Source organism: Rhinatrema bivittatum, chromosome 5 (genome assembly GCF_901001135.1).
Source record: "Rhinatrema bivittatum chromosome 5, aRhiBiv1.1, whole genome shotgun sequence".
Taxonomy (NCBI): domain Eukaryota; kingdom Metazoa; phylum Chordata; class Amphibia; order Gymnophiona; family Rhinatrematidae; genus Rhinatrema; species Rhinatrema bivittatum.
In genome coordinates this window covers 40,819,847-40,835,652 of record NC_042619.1, presented here as the reverse complement: position 1 = coordinate 40,835,652, position 15,806 = coordinate 40,819,847, and the positions used below count along the sequence as shown (strand labels likewise).

The 15,806-nt window shown below is 46.3% G+C and overlaps 1 protein-coding gene across 5 annotated transcripts in view; it reads left to right on the top strand.

Annotated features, from left to right (window-relative positions):
- The window catches only part of PICALM (phosphatidylinositol binding clathrin assembly protein), a 502,282-nt gene that overhangs the window by 384,387 nt on the left and 102,089 nt on the right, over positions 1-15,806 (top strand). For 3 of the 5 annotated variants that reach the window (XM_029602251.1, XM_029602253.1, XM_029602254.1), the window contains 2 exons: positions 1,663-1,686; positions 15,658-15,717. In XM_029602251.1, the coding sequence (XP_029458111.1) occupies positions 1,663-1,686; positions 15,658-15,717 (84 nt within the window). The remainder of the gene's footprint in view (positions 1-1,662; positions 1,687-15,657; positions 15,718-15,806) is intronic. The other 2 variants (XM_029602252.1, XM_029602258.1) reach the window with 1 other exon arrangement.

The following is a 15,806-nucleotide window of genomic DNA, read 5'->3' as shown; positions in this document are numbered from 1 at the left end:
AACCCTACCAGTAACCATGCTGGAATTTTACATATCATGTTACTGTTGATGCTGTCTCATTTAGCTCATTTTGTTACTTTGACTGTTGATACATTTGTATAATGACTTGATTTCTTAATACACTGTTTGAAATAGTAATGTTAACTAGTGTGTTATACTAATAACTCTGAGGAGCTCCATTACCTTGAACAGTGTGTGCACACAAGTAAAGCATTAAGTTACAAAAGTTTTCCACTCTCCTCTCTCCCTTGCCCATGACTGCGTGGTTTTCAACCCAGTCCGAGGCCCACATAGCCACTCTGTTTTTCAGGATATCCAGAATGAATATGCAGTAATCCAATGCATGCAAATCTATTTCAAGCAGCACCCTGAAAACCAGACTGGCTATGTGGACTTTAACCTCTCTTGATCAGGTATAGCACAATGAAAAAAAAATAGAACAAACTGGTGATTAGTGTGTTAAGGTAAAAATACTTGGTGACAAATTTGATGTATCTTACATGGAACTTTATAAAGTCCATATATGATCTGAATTTCTTGATTTTAGTTTATAGCAGGGTTATATTTTTGTCAGCTTGTATACGTCAAGAACATAACCTGGGTTGTAGTTGACCATATCCGTTTTTAGAGGGAAAGCTCAGACTAGCACTAACTAGTAATGGCATTGCTATACAACAGAGAAAAAGTAGGTTCCTTAATTTAATGGGTCATGATTTCATCAGTAGAGTGTAACTGTCAAAACTGGGAACACAGTTGGGGCAGCAGTGAAGGATTTTGGAGCCTGGGGCCAAGCATAATGAATTGAATTCTTATTTCATGCTCCACTGTCAAGATACTCAGTGTGGTAGAATCCATCCAAATATTAATTTGCCTGAATCATTCCCTCTTTGTTATCCCTTCTTCCTTCAACAATTTCTATATCCTCTCACCCCTGCTGTGAGACTCCAGGGCAGCAGGAGGTAAATTTCCTTCTCTGCTGTGGGCCAAGCTGTGGTGCCTGTTCTCCCCCTTTTCCTCTACCTATAGGGTTCCTCCTCTGATTTTTACTTCTGACCACCTATTTCCTATCTGCAGTAACCCTGTCTATTGCTTCTTGCCACCCCCTTCCCTCTCCTTTCCTTTCTCTCCCGTTCATGATCTGTTTAAAAATAGAACCTTTACCCAGTAGCAGAAGAAATTAGAAGTGGCATCCAAGACAAATGCTCCTTCTGCCTTACCCCTTACTATGATTCTAGGCACGATGTACCTAACTGCTCTTTCAATAACAAGTGTCCAACACAAATATTTTAAGTGGCTCAAAATGTTCTAATAGGTTTGGGGATAATTTTGCTTGCTATCTAAATTACTTAATTGAAAGTGTTTTGACACCTTTCTTATACTTAAAATACATTTAATAGCTTTATATTAGAATCAAAGGCCCATTACTATTTCTTGAGTTTTTATGGAGGTTGCTAAACTTAAATGTACTACATTTCTAACCTGTTGTGTGAATAGTGACTCTCTACATAAACTTCTTATAGGACTCCAGTTATTAGCATCTTTATTTTCAGGCATGAAGTGTACATATGAACTAAAAATGCTATTTGTGTGTAATTTGTGTAAGTATCTGTTCTAATCCAGTGTTGTTGCATTATGTAATTATTCTCCCTGGTGAAAAAACAGAATGGCATGCATTTTCCACAATACGTAAGTGAATAAAACCGCCTTTTTGCTATGAACTGGCATGCTATTAACCACTGCTACATCAGAACCTCATAACTTTCTAGCTATTACGCGGTTTATCACATAATCTTTGTATGCCAAAACTGACCCTTTTTGTTTTTCTAGTGTATAAATCTTTTGGGTGCTCTGCAGGGGCCTTCTGATTCCAGTAATGGCATGAGAAAAGCAATATTTGTTTCCCTTTCTTACAACTGATCCATTTTCTGCCAAATATCTAGGGTTGTGAGTGATTTTGATTAGAGCTGGACAAATCTTGGAAAACTTGAGTCTGACTCAAGCCCAGCACCTGGCTGCTGTCCTGAGAAATGAACCAGAGCCAAGTCAGGTTTCTTCTGCTCTGCTGTTTTGATACTGCTTGCCCCCTCTTGTAACACTGTTGTAGTATGGATTATGAAGCCTCCATGTGAGCATCTCTTCTTCCTTTTCTCCAGTTTTCCTGTTGCCACTGCCTATATAAGGTCAGGAGGAGGGGCGCTGAACAGGTATAGGGAGAGATAGGCTTATTCAGTGTCCCCAGTTTTCAGAGCTGGGAGAGAAGAGCAAGGGAATCAGGTAAGAAAGAGGTGCTGGAGGGAAGGAGGATAGGGAGTTAAACAATGTATCACCTATAAGTGAAATCTAGAAAAAGGAAAAAAAAAACTATTCCTCTCCCAACACAGCATAAATATGTCTCATATTGGACACACACTGCTTAATAGATTGTAGCATTAATGCATGTACCATGTTGTAATCATAGGTCAAAAAACAATCATTACATCTTTTGATATTTTGTAATATGCAGATAAAAATCGCTTCTCTCATGTAGCATGTTAGATAGTCTTTCTGGTCCAGAGTCAGACTTCTACAGACTATCTAAAATAGTTCATGAGAGAAGCGATTTTTATCTGCATATCACAAAATACAAAAAAATGTAATGGTGGTTTTTTTGACCTATGATTAAAAATTGGTACATGCATTAATGCTACAATCTGTTAAGCAGAACGTGCCCAATATGCGCTCTGTTGGGGAAGGAATAATATTTTTTATGAGATTTCAGTATTTTTATTCCCCTCTGTTCATTTTTGTTAGTATTGTTAATTATAAGTAATACAGCCTTTCAGAGCTTTAGACAAGCTGGGCTGGGGACAGTGAGAAATTGAAGACACAAATATGGAGATGAGAGGGAGTAAAAAGAGTTTGAATTTATGCCAAAGACAAGAAAGTAAGTTGAAAGAGAAGGAATGAGGAGACAACACAAATTGAAAAGAGTCAAGAAAAATAAATAGACTTAAGACAGGAAAATATTTTATTTTTTGTTAGAATTTTTATTTTTTCTCCTCTGCTAAGTTAACTTGGAATGGCTTGTGTTTGGCTGTTAGAGCCCAACCAGAGTCTTTGGCTTGTTTCTGACCCAGTTTGCCTATCAAACTTTCTGGCTTGCTCATCTCCTCCCTTTTGATGCACTCAATTTATGGAGAGAAAGCATGCATGTAATCTCACAGGCTGCTGTTTTACTTGCCACTTAAATCACTTTTTTGGGTAGATGTTGATTCAAGTGAGGGAGAGACCAATAGAAATGTCATCCATATTCTCCAAAATAATTCAAATTCAAAATTAACAGTGTTTTTTTTTAAAGAAAAAATGGTTGTGCTTTGGTGGGGAATGTGCATTCTTCAATGAGCCATGTAGGCACTTTACTGTTTATTAATATTGGTCTGCCCCTTACAGCATTCTGTGTTCTGAGTGGGATAAATGATTTGTTGCAAGATTTGTTTTAGCATTTTTGATAAAATATCAAACTATTTACTGTATATAGCTTTCAGATTTTTTGTAATTATTGGTAATGTTTAAGCTGTGTAATCTATAGGGGAGGACAATTTTCAAAGCCATTTCTGCATGTAAATAGCGATTTATGCACTTAAATTGACTGAAAATTGCTCTCCCTTAATTGTGGATAAAAGTATCCCTGGTGTTTCACTTTTACTTTTAGCTGCAATTAGATACAGTATTCCTAGATATGTGTTTAGGTCAGAGAGGAAAATAAAGCACATTGTGTTTTCAACTTGATGCATGTTATCATCCATGGGAAAAGTACCCACACAAAAAATGGGTGCAAATGTCTGTGGGTACTTTGTATCTACAGCAAGTTTTAAAGTGAAGGTACATACTTTTTGAAAATTGGTGCAAAGACCATAGGTTAAAAATATGCACAGAATTTATCCCAATGTGGACAGTTTGAAAATGCATCCCCTCCCCAAGAGTCATACATACTAAGTCAGTTATTTTAAAGCAATACGAGAACGTAGAAAAGTTGTGGTAATTCTGCTGACTGACCTTTTTCAATAAATCTTTAGTCAGAAGTAATTAGAGGACAAATGTAGAAGGAGAGGCCGGGAACTAAAGGCTGGTTAGTCTGACTTTTGTTGTGAGTAAATTAATGGAATTGCTGCTAAAAGAGGATAGGGCGGTTTCTGGAGTTACCAGATATGAGGCAGCATGACTTTACCAGAGGTAGGTCTGCTTCGACAAATGTGATCAATTTCTTTGACCAAATGACTAGAGAATTGGATTAGGGGAGAGGATTCGATGTAGTGTACTTAAATTTGTAAGGCCTTTGACACTGTTCTAATAGGCGACTTTTAAATAAACTGAGTGCCATGATGTGGGCCTTAAAGTGACTGGGTTAAAAACTGGTTGAGTGGGAAGCGACAAAGGGAGCTCACGCTAAGGAAAGGGGCGTTACTATTAGTAAATTGGTCCTTGGACTGGTTCTTTTCAACATTTTTATAAGTGATATTGTGGAAGGACTATCCAGAAAGGTTTGTCTTTTTGCAGATAATACCAATATCTGTAACAGGGAGGAGAAACAGGAAGGTATGGGAAAACAGGGAGCCTGAATAATGGTCTAATCTGGCTACTAAGATTTAATGTAAAAAAAAAAATGCAGAATTCTGCATTTAGCCTTCAAAATCCTAAGGAAGTAGTACAGTATAATGTGTGAAATACTTCTGCGCATGAAACAAGAATGCGATCTTGGGTGAATATGTATCTGATAATCTCCAGGAGGTTCAAATAGGTGGATAAGGAGATGGCAAAAGATGGAAAGATGATTGGGTGCATAGGAAGAGGAATGGTTAGCAGAAAAAAGGATGTTGTCCCTATACAAGTCCCTGGACTACTGTGTACTACTGGATGAAGTCTGTCCAGAGGATGGCTTCTAAAATGGTCAGTGATCTTTGTTGTAAAGCAAATGGGGACAGATAAAAAGATCTAAACATTCATACCCTGAAAGAAAGGCATGAGAGGAGAGATGTGATTGAGACATTTAAATACCTAAGGGAGATCAATGTATATAAAATCTTTTTCAATGGAAGGGAATTTCTGGAATGAAGGGTCCATAGGATGAGGGCAAAAGGAGTTTGACTAAGGAATAATCTAAGGAAGTATTTTTGTAGATCCCAGATGAGTTTTGTCTTGCAGTTGATAGTACTTTATTTATTTAAAAAGACTTTTTACCCACACCCTCCAAAGTTCAAGGCAGGTTACAATTAATGACAATTAAAATAAAATCAGAGCATACATATAAAAACAAAATAGGCAAAGTGCTATTAGGGCACTGAAGCCTATACATAGCCTAGGTCATAGAGATTGAACTAATCAAAGCCTGTATAGCTGAGGAGATAATGACGATTTAGTTGTATAGAAATGTTAATATGGTGTGCATTTTATGTAGTATGTATATGTTGTTTAACTCACTTTGGATCATAGGCAGGATAGAAATATTTTAAATAAAATTAAATAAGTATTTCTTTACAGAGAGCGTGGTGGATGTATTAAACAGCCTTCCAGTAAAGGTAGTGGAGACAAGAATAGTATCTGAAATCAAGAAAGCATGGGACAAGCACAGTGCATATGTGAGGGAGTGATAGGGATTATATAGCTAGGCAGTCATGTGGATGGGCACTCTAGCTTGGCTAGATGGCCTCTTTCTGCAATTATATTTTTCAGTATCACTTTATTTTATTATATTTTTAGGCAGCCAAGCTAAAAACACAAAGCAAATTTGATACTTGAGTTTGAATACCTGCTAATCAGTGGCAGTTTTCAAGAGAGAAAATGCACCAGGCCAGAACAGACTCCACCTTCTACTTTGTCTCTAGTGTAGAAAAAGAAAACGCTACAGTTCATGAAGGTTCCAGGCCTGCAGCCTGGCAGAAAATACTACACTGTTGCGGATGTTATTAGGCTGGTTGAGGTAGAACCACTGTCATTAACTAGTACCGTGTTTCCCCAAAAATAAGACATCCACCAAAAATAAGACCTAGTAGAGATTTTGCCGAATTCCTAAATATAAGACCTCCCCCGAAAGTAAGCCATCCCTTGTAAACAGGGGCGGATTGACCTATCGGGGGATTGGGCTTCCCCCGGTGGGCCGGTCAATCCTGTGACGTCATTTTTTTTTTTTTTAAATAAAGTTTCCAAGGTATTAGGGGCAGACGCGAGCAGTGGTATCCCGAGGGGAGCCAATGCCCCCGGGCGCAAGGAGGCTCATGCGGCCGCTGAGCCTCCTTGCCCGAAGAAAAAGATCGCGTTCAAACGCGCTGATGCTCTTCCTCCTTCCTGCCTGTGCGCCCCGGAAGTAAACATTGCCAGAAGCCGCGTGGGCAGGAAGGAGGAAGAGCATCAGCGCGTGCAGAAGAGGAGGAGCCGCCGCGGGCTGCTGCGAATCCCAAGTCGCAGCGGCCCAAGAAGAGGAAGAGGCCCGGTAGCAGGGCTGCCGCGGCCCGAGAAGTTCAGGGCCGCTGCAGAGCCCATCCTGCAGCAACCCGCGAAGAGGAGGCCCAGAGGTGAGAGAGAGGCTGAGGGTCTGTAGAGGGTGTGTGCGTGCATGTATGAGATGAGTTGAGAGATTGTGTGTGAGTGAGGATCTGAATGTTTGCAGAGGCAGCATGTGAGAGCGTCTGTGTGTGTGAGAGACAGTGTGTGACGGTGAGAGCCTATGCTTGAGCAAGACAGCATGTGGGAGTGAGAGAGAGCCCTGGGTGTGCGAGAGTCAGACAGCATGTGCCAGTGAGAGACTGTGTGTATGAATGATTGTATGAGAGACAGCATGTGACAGTGAGAGCCTGTGTGTGTGTGAGAGAGAGAAATGCATGTGAGAAATAGAACCTGACTGTGTTTGAGGGAAGAAGATGGAGAGAAAAGAAATATGGAAGAAAAAAGGACAATATAAAAGGAATTGGCAAAAAAATAAGAAAGGGAAGGTGGGAAAAAAAAAGCCTGTGACCAACCGATTAGAAAACTAACATCAGCCAGCAAAGGTAAAAATAAAAAAAATTACGTTTTAGTGTTTGGCACATGTAATCTTTGGGAATGTGCAAGAATAGCACTTTCTCTATGTGGATCTCACAATGTACGAGATCAGCATGGAGAAAGTGGAAGCCCACGGGGCCTGCACAGAGGAGGCAGCAGAATGGGCTTCAGTGTCAGTAGCAGCAATCGGCGCCTCCCCAATAGCCATGTGGCAACAGTGACAGTGGCAGCAAGATTACTGACATCTGGGGATGGTGGCAGTACCAGTCGGGGGACCCCTTCCAAGCAGTGTGCAGAGGTTCAAAAGCAGCAGAGTCAGCCCAAGCTGACTACCATGAATGCTGCACACTCTTACCTCTCTCTGACAGCACACTGGTGGGACATGGCTGACACAGGGGCAGCCAGCAGCTCTATTAGACATCCCCTGAAAATAAGGCCTAGTGCATCTTTGGTAGCAAAAATTAATATAAGACACTGTCTTATTTTCGGGGAAACAGGGTAAATGATAGCAGATAACTTCCAAAGTACCATCCAGTCTGCCCAGCAAGTTGCTTTTTCTAGTAACTGCCACTCTGTGCAGGTTACCCCATGCCTTCTGTTAAAGGTGGCAGTGACTCCCACTCTGTGTATGCTACCCTCATACAAAGGTTAACATAGGTTACCCAGGTTTTTTTTCCCATTTCCATCCTCTAGTCTGTAGGGATCCATAGGGGCGGATTTTAAAAGGCGCGCGAATAGCCTACTTTTGTTTGCGCTCCAGGCGCAAACAAAAGTACGCTGGATTTTAGTAGATATGCGCGGAGCCGCGCGTATCTGCTAAAAACCTGGATCGGCGCGCGCAAGGCTATGGATTTTGTATAGCCGGCGCGCGCCGAGCCGCGCAGCCTACCCCCATTCCCTCCAAGGCCGCTCCGAAATCGGAGCGGCCTCGGAGGGAACTTTCCTTTGCCCTCCCCTCACCTTCCCCTCCCTTCCCCTACCTAACCCACCCGCCCGGCCCTGTCTAAACCCCCCCCTTACCTTTGTCGGGGGATTTACGCCTCCCTCTGGGAGGCGTAAATCCCCGCGCGCCAGCGGGCCTCCTGCGCGCCGGGCCGCGACCTGGGGGCGGGTACGGAGGGCACGGCCACGCCCCCGGACCGCCCCAGGCCGTAGCCACGCCCCCGTACCCGCCCCCAAAACGCTGCCGACACGCCCCCGAAACGCCGCGACGACCGGGCCCGCCCCCGACACGCCCCCCTCGGAGAACCCCGGGACTTACGCGAGTCCCGGGGCTCTGCGCACGCCGGGAGGCCTATGTAAAATAGGCTTCCCGGCGCGCAGGGCCCTGCTCGCATAAATCCGCCCGGTTTTGGGCGGATTTACGCGAGCAGGGCTCTGAAATTCCGCCCCATAGTGTTTATCCCATGCCCTTTTGAATTAGTTCACCATTCTCATCTTCACTATCTTCCCGTAGTGTAGTCCATGCATCCACCACCCTCTGATACTGGTTTTAAGTTGTCCCCACTGGAGTTTCATATCAACACCCCTAGTGCTGCAGTTTCCTTTCCAGTGGAAAAGGCTTGTTTGTGCATCATTAATACCTTCCAGGTATTTTAGGGTCTGTATCATATCTCCTCTGCATCTCCTCTCCTCCAGAGGGGGTGTGTGTGTGTGTGTGTTGTTTTCTCTGGACCGCTTCCATCCTGTCCATATCCTTTTCCTCCAGAACTGAACACAGTTCTCTAGTTAAGGCCTCACCAAAGACCTGTAGAGAAGGGCATTATCATCTTTTTTTTCCTGCTGGTTATTCCTCTTTCTATGCAGCACTGCATCCCTCTGGCTTTTGCCCCACTGCCTTGTCACATTGTTTTGTTGCCTTCAGATTGCCAGACTCTGTCCCTGTCCTGGTCTGTGCACATTCGTCTTTCACCCCCATCTCATACAGTTTTTTTTATTACTGTACCCTAAATGAAAGACTCTGTACTTCCTGCATTGAATCCCAGCTGCCAAACCTTCGACCATTGTCTCTAGTGTATGTAAATATTTCTTACATTTTATAAATATCTTGAAAACTGAACTTGTTAGGTGTTCTTGGATACTTTGGTTTAAAGAACGTTTAAATATGGCATGAATAGCAACAGTTTTTTGTCATAGTTGGTTTTCACACACACATGAATCAAATTTAATATAAAGGTGTTGGCAGAAGTTAGTCAATTTACTATGAATGGTGAGAGAAGCTTGTATTATATAAGGTAGGCATCCATATACCTTTCTATATGAATTTAATTTTCTTCAGTAAGGGTGAAAAGTTATTTTTCCTTTTCTGATGGCTTAAAAGTAATTTTCCTAGCATGTAGCAGATGGACTCAAAACAAGTGGGTATAGTGTGCTCGTGCTAGCAGTTGGAGACGGATCTGACGTCAGCACGGGTACATATACCCCCACAGGAAGTGCAGCAACTCAGTAATTTCCGTCTCCAAAGCAGTTTGGAGCTACCTCACGCTCGCTGAGCGTGTTTCCAAATTCTACACAACTAAATTCATAGAAGAAACCTACCTGAAGACGAGCCCCGCACTCCTGCGGTGATACCAGTCGGTCCCTCCCCCAGTTGAGTTTCCAGAGGTGATTTCCATGGTCCCTCGGAGGTAAGGGCCTCAGTCCGGTGGCCGGCTCGCGGCAGGGACCTAGCCCCCGAGTGAGAAGGGCTCGGGCGTGGCATAGAGGCAGCCTCAGTCCCGGCGTGGACTTGGCCCCCGAGCGAGACTAGTTTGGGCGCGGCCTAGAGGCAGCGGGTGCACTTCCTCGAGCGTGACGGTGACGGTACTCACCCTCTCCCCCCGCAGCCGGAGACCGCTCGGGTCGCAACCGGGAAGCGCCGAAGACAAGGTAAGGCGTACATCTTTACTTGTTGGTCTCCGAGGAAGCGAGGATTCGCAGAGTCTGCCTAGGTGGCAAATCCGCCATGGAGGTCGCCATTTTCCTGCCTGGTTTGTCTCCCCGCTACTAGGCGTACGTTGTTAGGCGCACGTTGATAGGCGCATGTTCATAGGCGCCCGCTGATATGTCCATTCCCAGACACACATGGAGTGTAAGAGAGCCCATGCGTCAGCGGAGCCGGTCCCTCCAGCATCAGGCATGAGCCTCTGCTCTGCATGCAACCTCAGAGCCACACAGAGCGAGTAAGTAGACTCCCTATGTGCCCAATGTGAAGAGGCCCTGGGAGTTCCAGGCCAGGGCCAGTCACAGCCCAGTGTACTTGCCAGTTCCTCAGGGAACACCCCGGGCCTAGCAGGCAGCAGTGAGCAGCCGGGGGCCCCAAGGGACCTGGTACCCCTCAGACCGGATCCCGCTTCGCTCTCCTGGGTGGAATTATTTAAGGGGATTCATGCCTTTGTCACAATGCAGGCTGCTCCCCGAGTGGGTCCATACGTACCAGATGACCCGGCCCCTGGACCCTCAAGGCCTAGGCGCAGCCACGTGCCACCCGGAACCCCCACTGATGGGGATTCCGATTGCCCTGAGGAAGACGACGAGTCCCCCGAGGAGGGAGAACTGCCCTAGGGGTTGAACCATATCGGACCATGAGGCGCTTCTTTTTGAAAGGGGATCTTCCAGGCCTGATCTCTCAATGCCTGTCTGAGCTGGCTATTCCGGGCCACGATGCCCCTGAAGAACCTAGAATGAACCCCCTGTTAGAGGGCCTGCGCCAAACGTCTCACCATTTTCCCCTCCTGCAAGTAGCTCAGCAGTTAATCGATCTGGAATGGAATACGCCGGAGGCCTCATTCAAAGGGGGTCGGGCCTTGGCTGGCATGTACCCCTTAGACCCGACAAGTAGGGACAAGCTGGCGTGCCCCCAGGTAGACGCCATAGTTAGCGCAATTGTGAAGCGCACCACCATTCCGGTGGAGGGGGGGACGGCCCTCAAGGATACACATGACCGGCGCATGGACACCATTCTGAAACAAGCCTTTGAGGTGGCAGCCATGTCCCTATGAATTGCGACTTGCTGCACCGTGGTGACACGTTCCTGTTTATCACGGGCTAGGAGCAACACCCCGGGAGAAGAAATGGAATCTGCTCTCTTGTTCCTCACTGATGCAGCCTCCGACTTAGTACGTACGGCAGCCAAAGGAGTGTCATCCTCAGTGGCAGCCAGGAGACAGCTCTGGCTACGTAATTGGTCGGCCGACTCCTCCTCCAAAACACGCCTCACGAGAATGCCCTTTGAGGGATCCCTCCTGTTCGGCAGTGACCTTGAGAAACTGGCCAATAAATGGGGCGCCTCTCCATTACCTCCGTCTACCAGAAGACCGGTCAAGGAGGAACCAGCACCCCTTTCCTAGGCCACTCAGGGGTAGATCCTCTCAGCGCTTCAATCCTTACAGGACTCGCTACCAAGCACCTCGTTCTCAGACCAGGAACCAGTCCTTTCGGCCTAGGCGCAACAAGAGGGGAACCGGCTCGGGTTCGGGTCCCGGCCGTACCCCACAATGACAATCAGCCGACCCATCCGGGGGTAGTAGCCAGAGGGGGCAGGCTATCCCTCTTCTACCAAAGGTGGGTCGAGATTACGTCTGATCAGTGGGTCCTCGCCATCATCCAAGAAGGGTATTACCTGGATTTTCTTCGACTCCCGCCGGACAGGTTTGTGGACTCTCCTTGTTCGCCCATCAAGAAGAAGGCCCTAGAAGTTACTTTGCGGAGACTCCTGTCCCTAAAGGCCATAATCCCAGTGCCTGCGAGGGAGATGCATTCTAGGCATTATTCCATTTATTTCATCGTGCCCAAGAAGGAGGGCACTTTCCGGCCCGTCCTGGACCTCAAGTCAGTCAACCGATACCTACGGGTCCCCAGCTTTCGCATGGAAACTCTGAGGTCTGTCAAGTATTCAGTACAGCCAGGGGAGTTTCTCACATCCCTAGATCTGTCGGAAGCCTACCTGCATATCCCAATCCATCGGGATCATCAGCGCTATTTACGCTTCAAGGTCCTGGACCAACACTTCCAGTTCCGAGCTTTACCCTTCGGGTTAGCCACCGCGCCGCGGACCTTTACCAAGGTCATAGTAGTAGTGGCAGCGTCCCTCAGGAAGGAGGGAATCCTCGTCCATCCCTACCTGGACGATTGGCTGATCCGGGCGAAGTCGCCAGAGGAGAGCCACCAGGCAACCAACAGAGTTATAGCTCTTCTGGAAAGCCTAGGATGGGTTGTAAACTTGAACAAGAGTTCCCTACAGCCTTCCCAGTCACTGGAATACCTAGGAGTCCGATTCGACACCCAGGAAGACAAGGTCAGCCTGACCTCCAAGAGAAGATCAAAGGTCCAGAATCGTCTGCAGGCCCTGCTGAGCGCCACCCGGCCCACAGCTTGGGATTACTTACAGGTCCTCGGCCTTATGGCATCCACTCTGGAGGTGATACCATGGGCACGGGCTCATATGAGACCACTACAACGCGCCCTCCTATCTCGGTGGAGCCCACGATCACAGAACTACACCACCCACCTACCTCTACCAGCCAGAGTGCAGAATCAGATACGGTGGTGGTTGCAGTCCAGCCACTTGAGCCGGGGGTCAAGAATGTCCTCCCCAACCTGGACCCTGCTCACTACGGATGCCAGCCTAACGGCTGGGGAGCACATTGCGAAGAACTCACCGCCCAAGGGCGGTGGAACAGAGAAGAGTCGGGGTGGAACATAAACCAACTAGAGGCACGGGCAGTCAGGCTAGCGTGCCTGCGATTTGCCCACAGACTTCGCAACAGAGCGGTCAGAGTGATGTCAGACAATGCCACCACGGTGGCATATATCAACCGACAGGGTGGAACCAGAAGCCAACAGGTATCCCTAGAAATAGCCCCCCTAATGACTTGGGCGGAAGCAAATCTCCAGGACATCTCCGCCGTCCACATCGCCGGGAAGGACAACACCACGGCAGACTTCCTCAGCAGAGAAAGCCTAAATCCAGGGGAATGGCAGCTGTCGCCCACAGCTTTCCAGATGATCATGGATCAGTGGGGGACGCCGGGCATGGACCTACTAGCGGACAGGTCCAACGCTCAAGTTCCCAAATATTTCAGCCGCAGGCGGGATCCTCTATCCCAGGGGATCGATGCCCTGGTATAGCTATGGCCTCGGGAAATCCTACTATATGCCTTTCCTCCATGGCCCCTGCTGGGTGCCATTATACACAAAATCCAGTGGCACAGAGGCCTAGTTCTTCTAGTGGCCCTGGACTGGCCAAGAAGACCCTGGTACGCAGACATGAGAAGACTACTGGCAGGGAATCCACTTCCCCTGCCTCCACACAGGGACCTGCTGCGGCAAGGTCCCATCCTCCACGAGGATCCAGCTCAATTCTCTCTTATGGTCTGGCCCTTGAGAGGGCTAGACTGAAGAAAAGAAGATACTCTGGGCCGGTAATAGACACACTCCTATGAGCACGCAAGTTCTCCACATCCCTAACATATATAAGGATCTGGAGGGTATTTGAAGCCTGGTGCGAAACTCACGGCAACAATCCACATGCCGCTAAGATCCCTATCATTTTGGATTTCCTGCAAGATGGACTTCAGAAGGGTCTGTCCTTCAGTTCCATCAAAGTTCAAGTGGCAGCGCTGTCCTGATACAGTCCCCGGAGGGACGGCAACAGCATCGCCACACATCCAGATGTTTCACGTTTCCTGAAAGGATTCAAACACATTCGTCCACCACTGAAGTGGCCAGTGCCCCTGTGGAACCTCAACCTAGTGTTGGAATTTCTAGCAGGATCCGCCTTCAGGCCTCTTCGAGGCCCGTCTCTCCGTTTGTTGACCTTGAAGATGGTGTTCTTTGCTGGCTGTGTGTTCAGCACGCCGCATCTCAGAGCTGCAAGCACTGTCCTGCCGTGATCCGTTTCTCAGAATCACTCCGGAGGCTATCCATCTTCGCACGGTTCCTTCCTTCTTACCCAAAGTAGTTTCACAATTTCACCTCAACCAAACCATATCCTTGCCAACCACGGAGGGTTTGAAGAAGTCTGAAGAAGGTCGAATACTGCGCCATCTCGACATTGGCAGGTTGCTGTCCAGATACTTGGAAATGTCAGAAGCAATACGAAAGACGGACCACCTGTTCGTCCTTCACAGCGGGAAGAAGCAAGGGGAAGCGGCCTCTCGGCCAACCATCGCCCGATGGATCAAAGAAGTTATCAAGGCGACCTACATAGAGGCAGGAAAACCACCACCTCTACAGGTCAAGGCTCACTCTACCAGAGCGCAATCGACCTCTTGGGCAGAAACTAGGATGCTGTCACCTGCGGAGATATGTAAAGCGGCAACGTGGTCCTCCCTCCATACCTTCTCCAGATTCTACAGTCTGGATGTCCAGGCCAGGGAGGACACAGCATTCGCGAGGGCTATCCTGAATGGACCTCGGGCAGCCTCCCGCCCAGTCCGGGAGTAGCTTTTGTACATCCCACTTGTTTTGAGTCCATCTGCTACATGCTAGGAAAGGTTGAGATTACTTACCTGATAATCTCCTTTTCCTTAGTGTATACAGATGGACTCAGCATCCCGCCCGGCTGCCGGCATACATGGGGATTCACCAAGTCACGGTAAGCCATGCTTTCTTATATAGGGCATCCACTCTACCGGGTGTCGACGCCTTCCGGTTGACAACACTGGCAGTCTCCAGCTTCTATCAATTGGTCAGGGTAATCCTGTTCATTTAATTGATCGGTTAGTCACACATATATCCATAAAAGCTTTTGCAAGGAAGATTACTGAGTTGCTGCACTTCCTGTGGGGGTATATGTACCCGTGCTGACGTCAGATCCGTCTCCAACTGCTAACACGAGCACACTATACCCACTTGTTTTGAGTCCATCTGCATACACTAAGGAAAAGGAGATTATCAGGTAAGTAATCTCAACATTGGTTGCACTAGAAAGGTAAATTACCTTGCTGACTGACATTTCCCCCCGAAATATTCCCATTATGATGACTGTATAAATAAATTCTTACTTTGTATCATTACTACCTGGATTGGAGCAAATTTTTGTGAATTCTTGAATGTTATGGCACTTCTAATTTGACCACTATGAGAGCTTTCTAAGGATGTATGTGAGTTGTTTTGACTGCATTTGAAGAATGCACTTGTGGTGTCAAAATACCATGCACATCGTTTTGGAAGCTTTTATACGTGTCCAATAAAAGATCACTTTCTACTAAGAATTAAGTTCTCCAAGACCAGTATATAGAGTGCCGTACTTATATTAACATTTCTGATATCATATGAGAGTTTCTGAAATGATCCGTGGTAGATATAAAAGGGGACAATAAGGCCTTTTTTTTGGGGGGGGGGGGGGGGCTTTAATTATACACAGTGGAAACTTGAGTACCATGTTGGCCAAAATTCTAACTGAATTCCTTTCTAATATATAATATTGCTTTATTTACTGACAAAACTCCTCAAATGCATTACTCTTTGTAGTAGAATGGCAGATGATTGATTGGTAAATAACAGTTCATTGGCAAAGATCTGCAAATGCTAATAAATGCAAACCCTATACTACTGTAAACAGCATTGAACTGTCCAAATACTGCTCTGTATGTTCATGGAAATTGACTTTCTTATAACTACATCTTTCTAGTGTTTAATACAATTTCCTTTTTGTCTTAGGCACCACCTGTAATGGCCTATCCTGCCACCACTCCAACAGGAATGATAGGGTATGGCATGGTAAGTGTTGTGCAATAGCTGTTTTTTAGAGAGCTTTTTTCATTAATCATTTAAATTTTGAATTGCTATTAAATAGAGCCTTATTGAGT